A 20,703-nucleotide genomic window follows, 5' to 3' on the forward strand; every position below is an offset into this window, starting at 1 on the left:
GTACTGTGCTAAAAGCCGCTGTTTTCACCTGAGCATTATGATTTGCTCGTCCTGAGTAACGAACATCCAAACAATTTAGTGCTCGCTCATCACTAGTAGTGTCCTGCCAAAATTATTCTACTCTACCTTTGTGGCCCAGCCTAATGCTCATTAAAGGATTTAACTAATCATTCTAATTATACAGCCTCGACATTGTCATGGATTGCTATTCTGTCTTGTAATATCAGCTCCTGACTCACTTGAGAAGTGGTTAATTTTCTTGACTGCTGCATTTCTTGGATGTGGCACTGTAGCATCGGCGTCTCTGCCCGGTTGTGGTTCACCTCACCACCACGGTCCTGGTCCGGCGTCTTCCGGCTCCCGTCCTGCAGCTACTGTGGCGTGTACTGCGCGCAGCTTCCCAGGCACTGTGCTTACGGCGCGCACGCACTCCCCCCTCTTAAAGGGGCCGCAGGCGTCATCCTAAAAAGTCCCCGGCCAATGGCCGGAGAGCTTCCCCTATTTAGAGCACCTCCTCCAATATGGAGGTGCGTGTACAATGGTTGTTGTTCCATGTGCTAACACTTGCTTCAGCCCTCAGGTCCTGCTGCCTATCAGTCCTGCCCGCCAATCTGCCTGTCAGTCCTGCCCGCCAGTCTGCCTGTCAGTCCTGCTCGCCTGTCTGCCTGTTAGTCCAGCCCACCTGTCTGCCTGTCAGTCCTGCTTGCCAGTCTGCCTGCCAGTTTCATGCTTGGATCACCAGTCTGCTTACCTGGAAGCTCCTGCCTGTTACTTGTTGTGCCCGCCAGCCTGCTTACCTGGAAGCACCTGCCTGTTACCTGTTGTGCCCGCCTGCCAGCCTACCTGGAGCACCTGCCTGTTACCTGTCGTGCCCGCTAGGTTGTCTACCCAGACCTCCCGTCAGCCTTCCAGCCGTGCTCATCCATTGTACCGGTCAGCTTCAGCAATCTGACCCTTGGGAGTCACCTGCTCTCACACAAGGTCGGTCCCAGAGTTGCACCTGGTCCCCCTGCTCGGTCCCTCCCTGGTTCAAGGAGTCGATTGAACCGCTGTGCGACCTTGATCAAGCTGAGTAGGTACTTAGTTACGCCCCTCTTGTCCCTCCTTGCACTGAAGCACAGAGGTTCCACCTCCCTGACCCGTAACAGGTACACATTTATCAGGTTGCGTCTCCGAAATAGATCCTGTTTCTCCGCTAAACGTGTGAACTCTACAGCCCTGACTATGGGTGGTGTGAGATTGGATGACAGAGAGTGCATCCTGGTCTTTCACTTTGTGATCCACCGGGTCCCCTGCTAATCACGGCCCCAGTTCAAACAAACAAGAAAATAGAAACAGAGTAGAATTACATTATCCCTAGCAGATGTGGTTGTTTGCTTTAAATAGTATTTTTTTCAACGTAGGGTACTGTGAGGGAACTGAGCCCTATGATCTAGTGGTGAAGTTTGTAAGCTGCTTCTGTGGAGATACTCTCACCCATGCTCTGTGGGTGAGTTTTTTAACTGGACTTGTGGGTGAAAGCCTCAGTCTCTGTGCACTGTTAAAATTTTCATATTATTCATTTACTTCCTATATTACCATGATTGCTATGGTGAAATAACCCCTTTAAGTATTTTTCCTATGCACATTTGTTTGCAGGGCTTTTGTCTTGCCCTTACCCCATTTTTCTTCCTTTTGCAGCCTCCTAGCCCTTATTACAATCATTTTTACAGCCATTTTACAGCTCTTGAGTTTGGGTCCCCATTGACTTAAATGTGGTTCGTTGTCCGTGGTCAAGCTTGGGTCAACTTCAGGTCCCGATCCAGATTTTTTAAAAAGCACAGCTGAACACGGCAAACCTGAACATCCATGGGTTCACTCATCACTAGTCATAAACATTAGAGATGAGCGGTGTTCGACTCGAACTGTTCGCCAATCTCAAATTCGAGCTGTTTTGGGAGGTGTTCGAGCCGTTCAGCGAACACGAACGATTTGAAAAAAATTTGGCTGTTCGAGGTTATGTTCGATAACTGTTCGTGCACCAAAATAATAACTGTATTTTTTCTCAGTAATGCAGAAAATTAATGTTAATACGCAGTTTGAGTGTACAGCGGGGCGGGGGGAGGGGCAGGGGATGGATCTCTGGAGGAATAATGAAGATCTCCACTTTTTTTTCTCTTTACCGCATTTAGAATGGCAAGGTGCAGTCTGTCAGCCTATCAGCAGCGCACACATGGAGCGAAGTGCTTTTTTTCACACAAGGAAGGGCATGTGTCATTGGCTGTGTATGTCACATGTCCATGCCCTATAAGACCCAGACATTTCCCCCTCGCCACCATTTTCTCACTGCTGCAGCTGCATGTTAGACGGCACCGCTGTTGCTGTGTGCCCTATACCTTGTTAATTTCAAGCCAATTTTTGCACAAATCTACAGATAGTTTGGGAGTAGGGAAGAGTTGTGATTGCAGTCCTTTTAAGGACTAGGTTACAGCATTTCCTACGACTTTTATCAGGCAGGTCTGTGCTCTTAAATAGATAGGTTGGGAGTAAAGACTAATTGAATTTGCAGTCCTTTTCAGTACTACGTTACATCAGTTCCTATCACTTTTTGCCAGGCAGGTCTGTGCCAGTGCTGTGCAAGTTTTTTTCACAGCATTTGGCTAAATTTAGCAAAGCAAATCCTTTTTGGCCTATTGCATAGTGCGTTAGTCAGTGGAGTAGCCTATCTGTGTTGCAAGCTACACCACCTGTGTATAGAATACCAATTTTTTTACTGCACCTAGTGAAGTAAAACCTTTTGGGCATAGCATCATTCTATTAGTCCATCTATACTAACCTCCACCAGGTTGAAAATTCAATATAATATTTTTCTGCATTGAGCTCTGAAAAAATATTTGGGCTTGTAGCAGTGTGTGGGACTTGTTCTATTAGTCCATCTATACTGACCTCCATCAGGTTGCAAATTCAATATAATTTTTTTCTGCATCTAGCTCTAAAAAAATATTTGGGCATCTAGCAGTGTGTGGAACTTGGTCTATTAGTCCATCTATACTAACCTCCACCAGGTTGCAAATGAAAAATAATTTTTATCTGCATCTAGCTCTGAAAAAATATTTGGGCTTCTAGCAGTGCGTGGGACTTGGTCTATTAGTCCATCTATACTGACCTCCATCAGGTTGCAAGATCAATATAATTTTTTTCTGCATCGAGCTCTGAAAATATATTTCGGCTTCTAGCAGTGTGTGGGACTTGGTCTATTAGTCCATCTTTACTGACCTCCATCAGGTTTCAAATTCAATATAATTTTTTTCTGCATCTAGCTCTGAAAAAATATTTGGGCTTCTAGCAGTGTGTGGGACTTGGTCTGTAAGTCCATCTATACTAACTTCCACCAGGTTGCAAATTAAAAATAATTTTTATCTGCATCTAGCTCTGAAAAAATATTTCGGCTTCTAGTAGTGTGTGGAACTTTGTCTATTAGTCCATCTATACTGACCTCCATCAGTTTGCAAATTCAATATAATTTTTTTCTGCATCTAGCTCTGAAAAAATATTTTGGCTGCTAGCAGTGTGTGGGACTTGGTCTATTAGTCCATCTATACTGACCTCCATCAGGTTGCAATTTCAATGTAATTTTTTTCTGCATCTAGCTCTGAAAAAATATTTCGGCTTCTAGCAGTGTGGGACTTGGTCTATTAGTCCATCTATACTAACCTCCACCAGGTTGCAAATTAAAAATAATTTTTATCTGCATCTAGCTCTTAAAAAATATTTGGGCTTCTTGCAGTGTGTGGGACTTGGTCTATTAGTCCATCTATACTGACATCCATCAGGTTGCAAATTCAATATATTTTTTTTCTGCATCTAGCTCTGAAAAAATATTTGGGCTTCTAGAAGTGTGTGGGACTTGGTCTATTAGTCCATCTATACTGACCTCCATCAGGTTGCAAATTCAATATAATTTGTTTCTGCATCTAGCTCTGAAAAAATATTTGGGCTTCTAGCAGTGTGTTGGAATTGTTCTATTAGTCCATCTATACTGACCTCCATCAGGTTGCAAATTCAATATAATTTTTATCTGCATCTAACCCAGACAATACTTTTGGCCTAATACCACAGATTGGCCACTCAGCTCTGCTCGGTTCCCATCCATTGTTTTTGGTGCAAACAACTCCAGAGTTGTGAATTAGTTAACCACCAAAATGAGTGGAAAAAGGCCTGCTGCTGGTGGAAAGGGAATAGGCGTGTTGGGAAGGGGAAAAAAGGTTGTGTCCGTGGGGTAGGTGTTAAAGCAACAGTAACATCTGCAGAAGAAAGACCATCTTCCAGCCAAACTAAATGTCTACTTCTTTTAGCGGACAATGTGATAAGATCCCTTTCTTACGGCCACGGCAATCGTTACAAATTCCAGATGAGGCACAAAAACAGCAGGTGCTTCAACGGATATCAAGTGCTCCTTTAAGTGGGCTCTCCTCCACCTCAACTTCAACATCACAAATACTCCAGTCCTCAGAGGTGTCACCCCAATCGCACTTGCTTCCTCACAGCTCCCAAATCTCCAGCTGCCCGTCTGAGTATGGGGTAGAACAGATGGTTGAGTCTGCAGATCTGTTTACTCATACTATAGCCTGGGAATCCGAGGTCGGCTCCAGAGCTTCTGTGAATCCAGACGAGGAAATGATCTGCACTGATGCCCAGAAACTTTATGAGACAGATCCTGGACCAGACGCAGAAGGTTCTGACCATAATGTAGACCCTCATTCCCAAACAGTAACTCCTGTTGGTGGAGACAATGAGGAAGACGATGATGAGACTCAATTACCTGATTGGAGCGACAACTTTAGTTTTTTGTCAAAGCAGGAACAGGTTGGCTCTGAGGACGACGAGTGTGATAACGCACAGGGTGATGATGATGAGGTTGGAGATCCCACTTACTGTCAACCCACAGTCAGCCAAGAGATGTGGTCAGCAGAGGTGGTGGAGGAGGATGCTAGTGATGACGAGGTCAGGTTGCGCCATCCTGGACAGAGACATAGTACTGGAAGCATGTCAACAACTGCATCCTCAAACACAACTCTGCCTCTGGCCACAAGTCATGGCGGCTCTTCAGGTCGCATGGGTGCTAAGCCTTGCATAGCCTGGGCATTTTTTTAGATCGATAAAGATGACCCAACTCATGTTATCTGTAACATTTTTCAGCAAAAGCTCAGTAGAGGCCAAAAAATACATAGTTTGAGTACTTCATGCATGAACCGGCACATTGAAATGAAGCATGAGTTGCAGTGGGAAGCTCACTGTGCTACAATGCGGCCTAGCCGGCTGGGCAAACCACCTTCTGCCACATCTTGTGCATCCGCGGCCTCTTCATCCTCTGTGACTGGGGGGACAGCAGTCACACCAGTTTTGGGATGCAGACCTGCCACCTCTTTACCCGCAACATCCAGCGTGATTGGCAGGTCATCATTTTCTTTGGAGGTGGTAACACCAGCAGGTGTTGAGCGATGTCCGACATCGATAGCACCACCTTTGGATCAAGGCAACCTAACATGTCCGCCTGCATCTTCCTCACAGACCGGCAGTTTGCCGGGGACACCCTTATCAACCCCGTCTAAGCACAACAGCCAGCCCTCGGTCCCTCAGATGTGGACAAGTAAAAGACCATTTCCTCCTAGCCATGAGAAAGCTAAGAGTTTGAATTTCATCATCTGCAAGCTCTTGGCTACAGAAATGCTGCCTTTCCGCCTGGTGGACACAAAGGATTTTCGAGACCTTATGTCCGTCGCAGTGCCCCAGTACCAGATGCCCAGTCGGCACTACTTCTCAAAGAAAGGTGTGCCTGCGCTCCACCAGCATGTCGCACACAACATCACCGCTTCCTTGAGAAACTCTGTGTGTGACAGGGTGTATTTCACCACAGACACTTGGACGAGTAGGCATGGACAGGGGCGTAACGTGTCGCTGACTGGGAACTGGGTAACTATGGTGACAGCAGAACAAGGGGCTGCTGTCCAAGTCTTGCCGTCCCCACGAGTTGTGCGTCAATCCTCTTTATCTCAAAGTTCCTCCACTGCAGGGCTTTTGTCTTGCCCTTACCCCATTTTTCTTCCTTTTGCAGCCACCTAGCCCTTATTACAATCATTTTTACAGCCATTTTACAGCTCTTGAGTTTGGGTCCCCATTGACTTAAATGTGGTTCGTTGTCCGTGGTCAAGCTTGGGTCAACTTCAGGTCCCGATCCAGATTTTTTAAAAAGCACAGCTGAACACGGCAAACCTGAACATCCATGGGTTCACTCATCACTAGTCATAAACATTAGAGATGAGCGGTGTTCGACTCGAACTGTTCGCCAATCTCAAATTCGAGCTGTTTTGGGAGGTGTTCGAGCCGTTCAGCGAACACGAACGATTTGAAAAAAATTTGGCTGTTCGAGGTTATGTTCGATAACTGTTCGTGCACCAAAATAATAACTGTATTTTTTCTCAGTAATGCAGAAAATTAATGTTAATACGCAGTTTGAGTGTACAGCGGGGCGGGGGATGGATCTCTGGAGGAATAATGAAGATCTCCACTTTTTTTTCTCTTTACCGCATTTAGAATGGCAAGGTGCAGTCTGTCAGCCTATCAGCAGCGCACACATGGAGCGAAGTGCTTTTTTTCACACAAGGAAGGGCATGTGTCATTGGCTGTGTATGTCACATGTCCATGCCCTATAAGACCCAGACATTTCCCCCTCGCCACCATTTTCTCACTGCTGCAGCTGCATGTTAGACGGCACCGCTGTTGCTGTGTGCCCTATACCTTGTTAATTTCAAGCCAATTTTTGCACAAATCTACAGATAGTTTGGGAGTAGGGAAGAGTTGTGATTGCAGTCCTTTTAAGGACTAGGTTACAGCATTTCCTACGACTTTTATCAGGCAGGTCTGTGCTCTTAAATAGATAGGTTGGGAGTAAAGACTAATTGAATTTGCAGTCCTTTTCAGTACTACGTTACATCAGTTCCTATCACTTTTTGCCAGGCAGGTCTGTGCCAGTGCTGTGCAAGTTTTTTTCACAGCATTTGGCTAAATTTAGCAAAGCAAATCCTTTTTGGCCTATTGCATAGTGCGTTAGTCAGTGGAGTAGCCTATCTGTGTTGCAAGCTACACCACCTGTGTATAGAATACCAATTTTTTTACTGCACCTAGTGAAGTAAAACCTTTTGGGCATAGCATCATTCTATTAGTCCATCTATACTAACCTCCACCAGGTTGAAAATTCAATATAATATTTTTCTGCATTGAGCTCTGAAAAAATATTTGGGCTTGTAGCAGTGTGTGGGACTTGTTCTATTAGTCCATCTATACTGACCTCCATCAGGTTGCAAATTCAATATAATTTTTTTCTGCATCTAGCTCTAAAAAAATATTTGGGCATCTAGCAGTGTGTGGAACTTGGTCTATTAGTCCATCTATACTAACCTCCACCAGGTTGCAAATGAAAAATAATTTTTATCTGCATCTAGCTCTGAAAAAATATTTGGGCTTCTAGCAGTGCGTGGGACTTGGTCTATTAGTCCATCTATACTGACCTCCACCAGGTTGCAAGATCAATATAATTTTTTTCTGCATCGAGCTCTGAAAATATATTTCGGCTTCTAGCAGTGTGTGGGACTTGGTCTATTAGTCCATCTATACTGACCTCCATCAGGTTGCAAATTCAATATAATTTTTTTCTGCATCTAGCTCTGAAAAAATATTTGGGCTTCTAGCAGTGTGTGGGACTTGGTCTGTAAGTCCATCTATACTAACTTCCACCAGGTTGCAAATTAAAAATAATTTTTATCTGCATCTATCTCTGAAAAAATATTTCGGCTTCTAGTAGTGTGTGGAACTTTGTCTATTAGTCCATCTATACTGACCTCCATCAGTTTGCAAATTCAATATAATTTTTTTCTGCATCTAGCTCTGAAAAGATATTTTGGCTGCTAGCAGTGTGTGGGACTTGGTCTATTAGTCCATCTATACTGACCTCCATCAGGTTGCAATTTCAATGTAATTTTTTTCTGCATCTAGCTCTGAAAAAATATTTCGGCTTCTAGCAGTGTGGGACTTGGTCTATTAGTCCATCTATACTAACCTCCACCAGGTTGCAAATTAAAAATAATTTTTATCTGCATCTAGCTCTTAAAAAATATTTGGGCTTCTTGCAGTGTGTGGGACTTGGTCTATTAGTCCATCTATACTGACATCCATCAGGTTGCAAATTCAATATATTTTTTTTCTGCATCTAGCTCTGAAAAAATATTTGGGCTTCTAGAAGTGTGTGGGACTTGGTCTATTAGTCCATCTATACTGACCTCCATCAGGTTGCAAATTCAATATAATTTGTTTCTGCATCTAGCTCTGAAAAAATATTTGGGCTTCTAGCAGTGTGTTGGAATTGTTCTATTAGTCCATCTATACTGACCTCCATCAGGTTGCAAATTCAATATAATTTTTATCTGCATCTAACCCAGACAATACTTTTGGCCTAATACCACAGATTGGCCACTCAGCTCTGCTCGGTTCCCATCCATTGTTTTTGGTGCAAACAACTCCAGAGTTGTGAATTAGTTAACCACCAAAATGAGTGGAAAAAGGCCTGCTGCTGGTGGAAAGGGAATAGGCGTGTTGGGAAGGGGAAAAAAGGTTGTGTCCGTGGGGTAGGTGTTAAAGCAACAGTAACATCTGCAGAAGAAAGACCATCTTCCAGCCAAACTAAATGTCTACTTCTTTTAGCGGACAATGTGATAAGATCCCTTTCTTACGGCCACGGCAATCGTTACAAATTCCAGATGAGGCACAAAAACAGCAGGTGCTTCAACGGATATCAAGTGCTCCTTTAAGTGGGCTCTCCTCCACCTCAACTTCAACATCACAAATACTCCAGTCCTCAGAGGTGTCACCCCAATCGCACTTGCTTCCTCACAGCTCCCAAATCTCCAGCTGCCCGTCTGAGTATGGGGTAGAACAGATGGTTGAGTCTGCAGATCTGTTTACTCATACTATAGCCTGGGAATCCGAGGTCGGCTCCAGAGCTTCTGTGAATCCAGACGAGGAAATGATCTGCACTGATGCCCAGAAACTTTATGAGACAGATCCTGGACCAGACGCAGAAGGTTCTGACCATAATGTAGACCCTCATTCCCAAACAGTAACTCCTGTTGGTGGAGACAATGAGGAAGACGATGATGAGACTCAAATACCTGATTGGAGCGACAACTTTAGTTTTTTGTCAAAGCAGGAACAGGTTGGCTCTGAGGACGACGAGTGTGATAACGCACAGGGTGATGATGATGAGGTTGGAGATCCCACTTACTGTCAACCCACAGTCAGCCAAGAGATGAGGTCAGCAGAGGTGGTGGAGGAGGATGCTAGTGATGACGAGGTCAGGTTGCGCCATCCTGGACAGAGACATAGTACTGGAAGCATGTCAACAACTGCATCCTCAAACACAACTCTGCCTCTGGCCACAAGTCATGGCGGCTCTTCAGGTCGCATGGGTGCTAAGCCTTGCATAGCCTGGGCATTTTTTTAGATCGATAAAGATGACCCAACTCATGTTATCTGTAACATTTTTCAGCAAAAGCTCAGTAGAGGCCAAAAAATACATAGTTTGAGTACTTCATGCATGAACCGGCACATTGAAATGAAGCATGAGTTGCAGTGGGAAGCTCACTGTGCTACAATGCGGCCTAGCCGGCTGGGCAAACCACCTTCTGCCACATCTTGTGCATCCGCGGCCTCTTCATCCTCTGTGACTGGGGGGACAGCAGTCACACCAGTTTTGGGATGCAGACCTGCCACCTCTTTACCCGCAACATCCAGCGTGATTGGCAGGTCATCATTTTCTTTGGAGGTGGTAACACCAGCAGGTGTTGAGCGATGTCCGACATCGATAGCACCACCTTTGGATCAAGGCAACCTAACATGTCCGCCTGCATCTTCCTCACAGACCGGCAGTTTGCCGGGGACACCCTTATCAACCCCGTCTAAGCACAACAGCCAGCCCTCGGTCCCTCAGATGTGGACAAGTAAAAGACCATTTCCTCCTAGCCATGAGAAAGCTATGAGTTTGAATTTCATCATCTGCAAGCTCTTGGCTACAGAAATGCTGCCTTTCCGCCTGGTGGACACAAAGGATTTTCGAGACCTTATGTCCGTCGCAGTGCCCCAGTACCAGATGCCCAGTCGGCACTACTTCTCAAAGAAAGGTGTGCCTGCGCTCCACCAGCATGTCGCACACAACATCACCGCTTCTTTGAGAAACTCTGTGTGTGACAGGGTGTATTTCACCACAGACACTTGGACGAGTAGGCATGGACAGGGGCGTAACGTGTCGCTGACTGGGCACTGGGTAACTATGGTGACAGCAGAACAAGGGGCTGCTGTCCAAGTCTTGCCGTCCCCACGAGTTGTGCGTCAATCCTCTTTATCTCAAAGTTCCTCCACTGCTTCTGCCTCCTCAACCTCCTCTCGGTCCTCCAACTGCACCCAAAGCCTGTCTGGTCATGCCACAAGCTTTCTAACTGTGCAGAAGGGATCCTGCACACCTCCTTACTATGCTGGCAGTAGGGCTCAACATCATCAGGCGGTTTTTACTTTGAAATGTCTGGGAAATGTGAGTCACACAACTGAATAGTTGTGGTCAGCTCTGGAGAACCAATTTCATGAATGGTTGTCTCCACTGGACCTGAAACCAGGGAAGGCCGTGTGCGACAAGGCTGCAAACCTGGGTGCGGCCCTTCGCCGGGGCAATGTCACACATGTGCCTTGTATTGCTCACGTGTTGAACCTGGTTGTCCAGCAATTTTTAGCCCACTATCCCGGACTAAATGGCCTTCTGCAGAGGGCACGGTCGCTGTGTGCTCACTTCCGCCGTTCGCATCCCGCCGCTCAGCGACTTACATCTCTACAGAAGTCGTTGGGCCTGCCACTTCACCGGCTAAAATGCGATGTGCCTACCCGGTGGAATTCAACTCTGCACATGTTGCAGCGTCTGTGGCAGCACCGACAAGCCCTGGTGCAATACGTTCTGACGTATAGCCTGGGCCAATGAGATCCAGAGGAGGGGAAAATCACGCTGGAGGAGTGGTCTCAGATCAGGGACCTATGCACCCTTCTGCACAGTTTTGAAATGGCGACGAAGATGTTTAGTGCTGACGATGCCATTATCAGCATGACTATTCCGGTGATTTACATGCTGGAGCACATGTTAAACTGAATTCTGAGTCAGGTGGTGGCACAAGAGGAGGTGGAGGAAATAGAGGAGGAGGAGTTGTATGCGGAAGGGCTAACATCTGCAAGGTCCAGACGGTCGGCAGCACCAAGGCGGCAGGCATGTGAGGGTGGGGGTGATGGTTTTACCAGGGCGCATGGTAGCAGCCAAACTAGTGAGGAAGGTGCAGGAGCCCAGGAAGAAGTGGAGGACGAACTGATGGAAGACTCATCAGATGAGGGAGTCCTTGATCACATTTCTGTTGTGCGAGGTTGGGGGGAGAGGACAGAGGAAGGAAGCATGATTTTTACCTCGCCACCAACACAACAGGGACTTGGTGCTCCTGGATGAGCAACACACATGAGTGCCTTCTTGCTGCACTACCTGCAACATGACCCTCGAATTGTGAGAGTTAGAAATAATCCTGACTACTGGGTTGCCACACTGTTAGATCCCCGGTACAAAAGTAAATTTGCAGAAATTATTCCTGCCATAGAAAGGGATGCACTCATGCAGGAGTATCAGCAGAGACTGTTGCAGAATCTAACATATGCTTTTCCACAAAACACCAGCGGTGCACGTAGTGAATCTCACAGTTCCAACTTGTCAACCGTGGGACCGTCGAGTGTTCAGCACTCAAACCATAACAGAAACACAGTATCTGCTGGTAACATCAATTTTGCGGAATCATTTCACCACTTTTTTAGCCCATCCTTTGCAAGGCCACAGGAGACAAGAAGTCTGACACATAGTCAACGCCTAGAGACGATGGTACAGGAGTATCTCCAAGTAAACATTGAAGCCATGACTGTGTCACTGGACCCTTGCTCTTTTTGGGCTTCCAATCTGGATAAATGGCCGGAGCTCGCCACTTACGCCTTGGAGATCTTGTCATGCCCCGCAGCCAGCGTTCTGTCTGAACGTGTGTTCAGCGCTGCTGGTGGTGTGCTGACAGATAAGCGCACGCGGCTCTCCACTGATAATGTAGACATTCTCACATTCATAAAGATGAACAAATCATGAATCCAAAATGACTTTTCTACTCCTGAGTCATCCTGGGGAAAGTAAAAGCTTGATGATTGGTTAAAATCACCTCACCAACTGTTTTAAACTTTCAAATTACTAATCATGTTTATCTGTATCTTGGCAGGAAAATTATTTGGGCTTTGTAGCAGTGTGCAGTACTGATTCTATTAGGCCATCTATACTAAGCTCCACCAGATTTAAAATTACTAATCATGTTTATCTGTATCTTCCCTGGAAAATAATTTGGGCTTTGTAGCCGTGTGCAGAACTGATTCTATTAGGCCATCTATACTAAGCTCCACCAGATTTAAAATTAATAATAATTTTTAGCTGCATCTAGCCCTGAAAATAATTTTGGGGCTCCTAGATGCGCAAGACATATGAGTGTCTTCTTGCTGCACTACCTGCAACATGACCCTCAGATTGTCAGAATTCGAAGTAATCCTGACTACTGGGTTGCCACACTCTTAGATCCCCCACACTCTTCGATCAACCTTTTCATTTCAATAAAGAACAAAAAATGGTCATTTTTGATATTATAAGCATTAGCAGGTTATTAGAAACTGAAATCAAACAGTTTTCAACTCAAAACTTTATTCTAGGTGACGTTACATTTGCACATAGGACCCCTTGTTCGAAAGGAGCTTCTGAACTCTCTCGTCCATTGAATTTGTCAGTTTTTGGTTGGTTTCTTCTTCAATTGTTTTGCATGAGGACAGAATACCCTCCCAGAGCTGTTGCTTAGAGGTGAACTGCCTCCCGCCATCATAGACACTCATTTTGATGATGCTCCAGAGGTTCTGAATCGGGTAGAGGTCAGGGGAACATGGGGGTCACACCATAAGTTTGTCCCCTTTTATGCCCATATCAGCCAGAGATGCAGATGCGTTATGTGCAGCATGAGACGGTGCATTATCATGCATGAAAATGATCTTGCTGTGGAATACACGGTTCTTCTTCTTGAACCATGGCAGGAAGTGCTGTTTGAGAAAATCCACATACATTATGGAGTTCATCTTTACCCCTTCAGGGATCCTAAAGGGGCCGACAATCTCTCTCCCCATGATTCCAGCCCAAAACATTACTCCACCTCCTCCTTGTTGGCGCTGTAGCCGTGTTTGCGTGGGGTGTTCATCAACTAGCCATCCTCCACTCCATCCATCTGGACCATCAAGCGTTGCACGGCACTCATCGGTGAACAAAACCGTTTTGAAGTCAGTCTTCATGTATTGTTTGGCCCACTGGAGCCGTTTCTGCTTGTGTGCAGTAGATAGAGGAGGTCGCCAGGATGGCTTACGCACAGCTGCAAACCTCTGAAGGACCCTGCATCTTGTTGTTCGGGGGACGTTGGAGGCACCAGCAGCTTCAAAAACTTGTCTGCTGCTATGACAAGGCTTTTTTGCCGCTGCTCTTTTAACCTGACGTAATTGCCTGTAGGAAAGAGTCCTCAATTTTCCCTTATCACCACGCACACGTGTGTACTGTGAATCAGCTACATACTTCTTGATTGCCAAGACACTTCATCCTGATCATCGCACAATGTTGATTGTAGTCATGCCTTGACCTAAACACTCCACAATTTGTTGCTTCTCAGCAGCTGACACATCCTTTTTCTTTCCCATTTTGGCAGAAAATGTAGGCTGCTTAATAATGTGGGACAGCCTTCTTAAGTAGTCTTGCCTTTCATTGGACACACCTGCCAAACTAATTAGCACAGGTGTCTGCAATTGCTTACAGTGATATAAAGAGCCCTGACACACATCACCATCAATGAGTTTAACTGACAAACAAACAAATTCTTCCCTTATCACTCCTAAACACTTTTTGCATAATAATTCGGAACACAGTGTACATGTGCTTTTCCACAAAACACCAGTGGTTCACGTAGTGAATCTTACAGTTCTAACTTGCCAACCGTGGTCTGTATGGAGTTGTTCAATAAAGGGCCCAAAATTAAGATAACATTGACGGGAGAGGTCTCTATGAATACGAATTCCTAAGTATTTGATACGCTGTGAGGGCCAGGCAAAGGGAAAGTTGGACTGGATGGAATCCTGTATGGATTTGGGGAGGGAGACATAGAGCGCCTCAGACTTCGCTGCATTGATTTTAAAATTTGACCATGTAACAAAGTGATCTATTTCAGCAATAACAGAAGGGATGGATATATGTGATTGAGTGATATATACTAGGACATCATCAGCAAATAGAGAGTACTTGTACTCGGTGCCTCCTACCTCAATCCACCTAATAGTGGAGTTATGGCGAATTGATGAGAGCAGGTGATCCGTCACTAGGATGTACAAGAGAGGGGACAGAGGACATCCCTGCCTTGTCCCATTGGTGATTATGAAAGGTGATGAAAATGTTCTGACGCGCCCCTGGGCCTTGGGACCCCCGGAGCCGGACCCTTTTTGGTGGATGCTGGTGGTTGTAGTCTCCGTGGTTGCGACCCGATTCCCTGGCTCAGGGCGGTCAAACCAGTGGCGGAACTATTTATGTGGTTATGATGTTTAAATGTCCGACTACGCCACCCGTGGATTGCGGTCAGCGTGAACCGCCGCTGCCGGGCAGACCGCTGAGGCTGGTGTTGTGGGTGCAGCAGAGCATAGTAAAACTCCCCACAGGAGGAGTATAGCCTCAGTGCAGTGTATGCTGAGGATGGGAGTGATGGTGCAGGGCAGCAGCAGTAACGACACCGAGACAGTGATGAAGTCAAAGGCCTTTACTCACAGTTCTTATTATCCAGACCACTTCTGCAGGTAACGGCTGCCCACGTCGTACTGTGCTCACCAGGTGAGGGGCTCAGACAACTCCTACAGAACTTTGGAGTGCTTCACAGGACCCCCTTTGTGTGTCCTCTGTCTGGCCTTTCTTACCAACGCTTATGTCCGGCTGCCTCGGGCCTCGTCTTGGTAAACTTGGTGCCAGTTTCCCTGACCCTATGTGGCGCCTTCCTAGCGGGTGTAGTGAGGGGCTGCGCCACATAAAATGTCACAGCCTCCGGTTTCTAGCTGAGGGTCGTTTCCCGCCTCCACTAGTTTCGGGGACCGGTCTCCACCGTTGGCCTGACCCCTCCACGCGGGTGGATTCGGGCGTGCGGTGGCGACTCGCCTGTCCGCACCCCTGGGATCCCTTTGTTCCTCGTTCCTGGAGCCTTCTCCACTCCTCTTCCTTCCTTCTCCTCTTCCAGGCCTGGGCCTCTAATACTAGGCCCGCCTCCCAAGCAGAGCTCATGCAGAGCCCCTGCTCCCTGTCACTTCTGCACAGACTTCTCTGTACTGAACTAAGATGGTGCCCACCTTTTATACTCCCTTCTCAATGCACCCAGGAACTGCTTCCTCCCTGCTCCTGCACTACAGGGTTCCCCTTCCTCAGTGTTCCCTCACCCCACTACAGCCAGGGACAGGGACTGTCATGCCCATCTCACGGGCATATTGGTCGCCCTGCCCCACGGCAATGTGGTGTAATGCATGCAGGTGTTGGGGAACTGATCCACACTCCATCCTTACCTGAGAGTGAGATATCACACCTCTGGGTGCAATACCTCTGTAGCAACCGAGCCCTCGAGGTGCTACAGTTCCATTTATCTTCAGCCTAGGTAACGTATTGTGATACAGGGCCGTGATTTTGGCTATAAAAGGGTCCCCTAGACCCCTACCCCAAGCTTTTTAAGAGAATAATATATGGCGTGCCAGGAGACTCTATGGAATGCTTTCTCAACATCCAACGAGAGTATCTAATTACAAATTTTTAACTGCATCTAGCCCAGGAAATACTTTGTACCTAGTAGCAGTGTCTGCTAGTCAGCGGATTATCCCAGCTCTTAAGCAAGCTACTCCACCTGTAGTTTGGACACTTAATTTTTTCAAAGGAAATGCTTCGGGACCCCGGGATACTCAGTGAAGAGCATCAGGAGGCACCCCAAGGCATAGGGGCTGGGACTGGCGGTAGGACGCCTTGCGGTGGACCCCTGAGCTCGATCCTTATAAAAGCTTTTTAACTGCAGCAGCTTTAGTGGACGCTACTGGAGCAGGAATTACGCAGCTGCTGGCATGAGACTTGCCCTCCAATAGATCCTTGTAAAAGGATTTAAAGTGTATTAATTCAAATTAGAGAGACAATTTAAATTAAAAAGCTTAGACCTGCCTCCACCACAGGGGGGCTTGCTGGACCCACCAGCGGACAGGCACCAGTATTAGGAGAGGGGGGCTGGTCGTCAGGGTCCACCGCGGCTCTGGCACAAACCCGGCGACATGGAGGTGGCACGGGCAGGAACGGACTGGCCGTGTCAGCTTCTCACTTTTTGGATTTTAGAATTGCATGACATGCCTATATCTGTGTCTCCCCCTCCTTTTACTCCTCCACCTCTTTTCTTTTCGCATGACTATATGTACTTGTCACTTTTCCATGTGTTAGTTATGTCTTCTGAGCAGTTTGTCAGCTTTTGGACACCTTTGAAGGTGTTTTCTATGTGTTTCTATGTGTTTTTGTTTGCCTGCCATTGGTTTTAAAGGTGTTCGAAGGAGTTCAACGAACAGTTCGACGAACAGTTCGACGAACACAAGGGTGTTTGACGAACCGAACCGAACTCGAACACTACGGGGGTGGCTCAACACTAATAAACATACATTTTTATATAATATACATTAGGGTACATTACGTACTCTGTAGTTAGATATTTAAGTCCAAAACATGTATTTGGATAAGTTGAATGCTTATTAATTATATCATAACATTTCTTCTACATACAGGAGAACAATCTGACTATGATCACAGAATTTTTCCTTTTAGGATTTCAAGTCAGTCAAGGTTCAAGAATTTTCTTGTTCAACTTTTTGCTTGTGATTTACTGTGGGACAATATGTGGGAATTTCCTAATAATCACCCTGGTGTCCACCAGCAAGAACCTCCACACTCCAATGTACTTCTTCATCTCACAACTGTCCATCAGTGATATCTTGGTGATCATAGATATTGTCCCTAAGATACTCCACATCCTACTGAACAATGGGTCGACCATTACTTTTGTTGTCTGCATCACTCAGTTTTATTTTTTAGGTGCCTCAGAAACAGTTGAATGTTTTCTCCTTGGTATGATGTCTTATGACCGATATGTGGCCATCTGTAATCCCCTTCGTTACTCCACCATCATGACAAGTAGATATTGTACAATATGGACTGTCATCATATGGGTGTTTGGATTTTCTACTGTTTTGATTTACATCATAACTACAGCAAAACTAAAATTCTGTGCCATAAATATCATTGACCATGTGTTCTGTGACATTCTCCCCTTACTAGAACTTGCTTGTTCTGATACCTACATGGTTCACTTGGAGATATATTTGATAGGTTTTCCTATTGTCTTAGGTCCAACCACAGTCATTGTAGTGACCTATACTTATATTGCTTTAGAAATCTTAAGGATCCCATCAAGTACCGGCAGACAGAAAGCCTTCTCCACCTGTAGCTCCCACCTCACTGTGGTCTCCATATTCTACTGGACAATGATCAGTGTTTATATTTTCCCATCAAAGGGTCGTACACTCACCACGAGTAAGATCCTATCCCTGCTATACACTGTGTTTACTCCTTTGATCAACCCCATTATATACTGTCTAAGGAATAAAGATATTATAAAAGCCGTACAAGGAGTAGTTTATAAGTGAATAGTCTAGTAATTTATCAATAATACTGCTCATGTCACTGAGACTGAAGATTCTCAGCCTACTTGTTTTTCATTGCATTATCTTGTAAAGTTTCATTAAAAAGTATTTATTTGGAAGACAATTGATCTTGATAGATGTTTTCTTTTTTCAGGTGTGAGTAGTACAGAACGGATTTGTGATGGTGGGCAGTGAGGGTCCCAAGTGTGCAGTTATTTCTTCTGAAAATGCTGTATTAAAGCATCTTTTATTGTAGGATCAAGCTTGGTCTCCAGGTATGAAAGAGAGTCGAAGACCATGTGGAGTGCATGTAAGTCATTTATTATCATTTATGTATTCTCTGTTCCAAGATATATAGCGCTCAATGAGTGATACATAGAAAAGAGAATACTCAGCAGTGGTGATCCATCAATTGGTCCCAGCGATCACTGGATTGCTGGGTGTGTCCTCAGCATAGTACAGGTGCTGTGTTGACAGTAGGTTGACCCATGGATGGGAGATATTTTATGCATGCTGCTATAATAACCTGAGAAATCTTTGAAAAAATTAATTTTTTAATCCAAAAAGTCAAAAGTTCCATTTTCTTACACCTAAAAAGCCTGCCTGCCATTAAGATGTCCAATCAAGTTGTATATTATGTTGAGCATTGTTGATCTGTATCTATTCAGTCTTACTGGCTGTTTTAACCACACCTTGGTTTGATCACCCAATTTCATTTCTATTAAGAAAATTCATTATATGGACGTATATTGATATTTATGAGATGTTACGATTCTGACTGTACATCTACTCTGATTTAATGTGGAGTTTTTCTGCCAAGCCTTACTGAAAGGCTTCTTTGTTTTCTATCTTATCATTAAAACTGGGCTATAACGTGTGTTATCTATCTATGGCACTGGTGTCCCCTCATCATCTCTCCAATCAATAGAGCGTAACAGGGAAAGAAGGGTAAGCCCCTGAGTGGGGGCGCCATCTGCGCAGGTCTATGGTGACAACCTTTAGTGCAAGGTAGGAGAAAGGCCGGATTCACACGTCCGCATATCTCTGGTACCGGAAAAAATGGCCCGTGTGTCCATGTGTGTTTTACGTGTTGCATCCGTGTGCCGCTCATGTGCCACATGAGGATCACACGGACAGGTGCCTGGGAATAAGCGCAACAGGTAGCGCTGTTCCCAGGCGCTGGTGCTGAACACTACCCTCATCACGGTTCCCTGCCGGCGTTGCCATCATCACCAGCAAGGACAATGATGAGGGTAGTGATAGTATGCTCCTGCAGTGTCCCCACCAGTCAAAATAAGAATAAAATAATAAAATCCATGTATTCACCGCTGCTGCCGAGGAGCCAGGGAGATTGAGCTGCTCGAGAGCTGCATCTCAGGAGCGGTGTCCTGTCACTCATTGAGCACAGCTCCAGAGCCGCTCATTCTACTTGGCTTCTCTGCTTCAGCGGTCACATGGAAACAGCAGGGGACACCTAGGAGAGGTGAATACATATATTTTATTATTTTATTATTTTGACATGTGGGGACACCGGGAACAGACTACAGCTACCCTCATCACTGTCCTGCTGGTGCTGATCGCAGCGCGGGCAGCAAGCCATGATGAAGGCAGCGTTCAGCACCAGTGCTTGGGAACAGCGCTATTCCCAGGCACTGGTACGTGTCACACGGATGACACACGGACATCATCCGTGTGGAAGGTTTTGTGGACCATGTAACTGCAGAAAAATGGACTTGTCTCCTTGTGGAGCACACAGACACAAGGTCTGTGAAATCACACTGAGATGTGCACAGACCCATTCATTTGAATGGGTCTGAATGTGTCACTGTCTCAGGCACGTGTGGAAACTGTCACCACTCGTACGGGAGATACTGATGTGTGAAAGAGCCCTAAGAGTGAGATAATTGATAGGAGTAAGAACATGTTCCTCAACTGATATATCTCCGGTTTACCTACCTTCCATATATCTTGTAGTATCTGATTTCCAATATTTGATACCATCAAGATACAATTTACTTTCACCTTATGCCAAAGGCGAATTGTCTTTACACTAGATACATTTTATAATCCATGTGATTTGCACCTCCTCTTAATACCAATTGATTACACTTTGTCTCTTTTTCTTTTCTATAACGACAATAGCACTTTTTTTGAAAAGATTGGTCTCCAACCCCTCTTTCTCTATACAAAGCCTGATAGGGAAAGTAGGTTTAGCCGCCGATGAGTGGAGGCGCCACTGCGCAGGAATGTATGCCAGCCAATACCACTGGTAAAACAGGAGAAAGATCAAGAGACTTAATAGTAATAAACCTATGCCCCTACATGTTTTTTAATATTGATGATGTTTGTCTTGTATGTTGGTATATATTTTATAATTACAAATCAAAAGTTATATTTCAATAATTTTCTAAAAAGTACTTATTCTACTTTTTTTAGCCTTGTTCAAATTAGTATGCACTTAACTACTGGAATAAACTTTGAGACAATGTGTACAGATCAAAACAACAACAATAAAAAAATATCAGATCATTACCCCCTTACCGACATCTGCCATACATATATGGCACTACGGGAAGTGTGTTTCCACAAATCATTGTATGGCGCGAAGATCAAATCGGCTCACTAGTATATATACATCATAGCTGACACTCTGCAGTAATGACTATGGTCGATGCTAGGGCTGAATGTGGGAATTTAACCCCTTTGATGCCGTTGTTAATAGTAAAAGCAGCATTTATCTGCTTGATTGACAGCTCTAATATTCTGCAATGCAAAAGCATAGCAGAGTCTTGA

At 45.3% G+C, this 20,703-nt stretch overlaps 1 protein-coding gene across 1 annotated transcript; it reads left to right on the forward strand.

Moving 5' to 3' along the window:
- Positions 1–521: 521 nt before the first annotated feature.
- Positions 522–17,913, forward strand: LOC141167484 (olfactory receptor 2A12-like). Its single transcript, XM_073654885.1, has 2 exons — positions 522–527; positions 16,996–17,913. Exons 1-2 carry the CDS (start codon positions 522–524, stop codon positions 17,911–17,913), a joined length of 924 nt encoding a protein of 307 aa, XP_073510986.1.
- Positions 17,914–20,703: the final 2,790 nt, after the last annotated feature.

Source organism: Phyllobates terribilis, unplaced genomic scaffold (assembly GCF_046119375.1).
Source record: "Phyllobates terribilis strain yellow unplaced genomic scaffold, ASM4611937v1 Scaffold_11__3_contigs__length_659146591, whole genome shotgun sequence".
NCBI lineage: Eukaryota > Metazoa > Chordata > Amphibia > Anura > Dendrobatidae > Phyllobates > Phyllobates terribilis.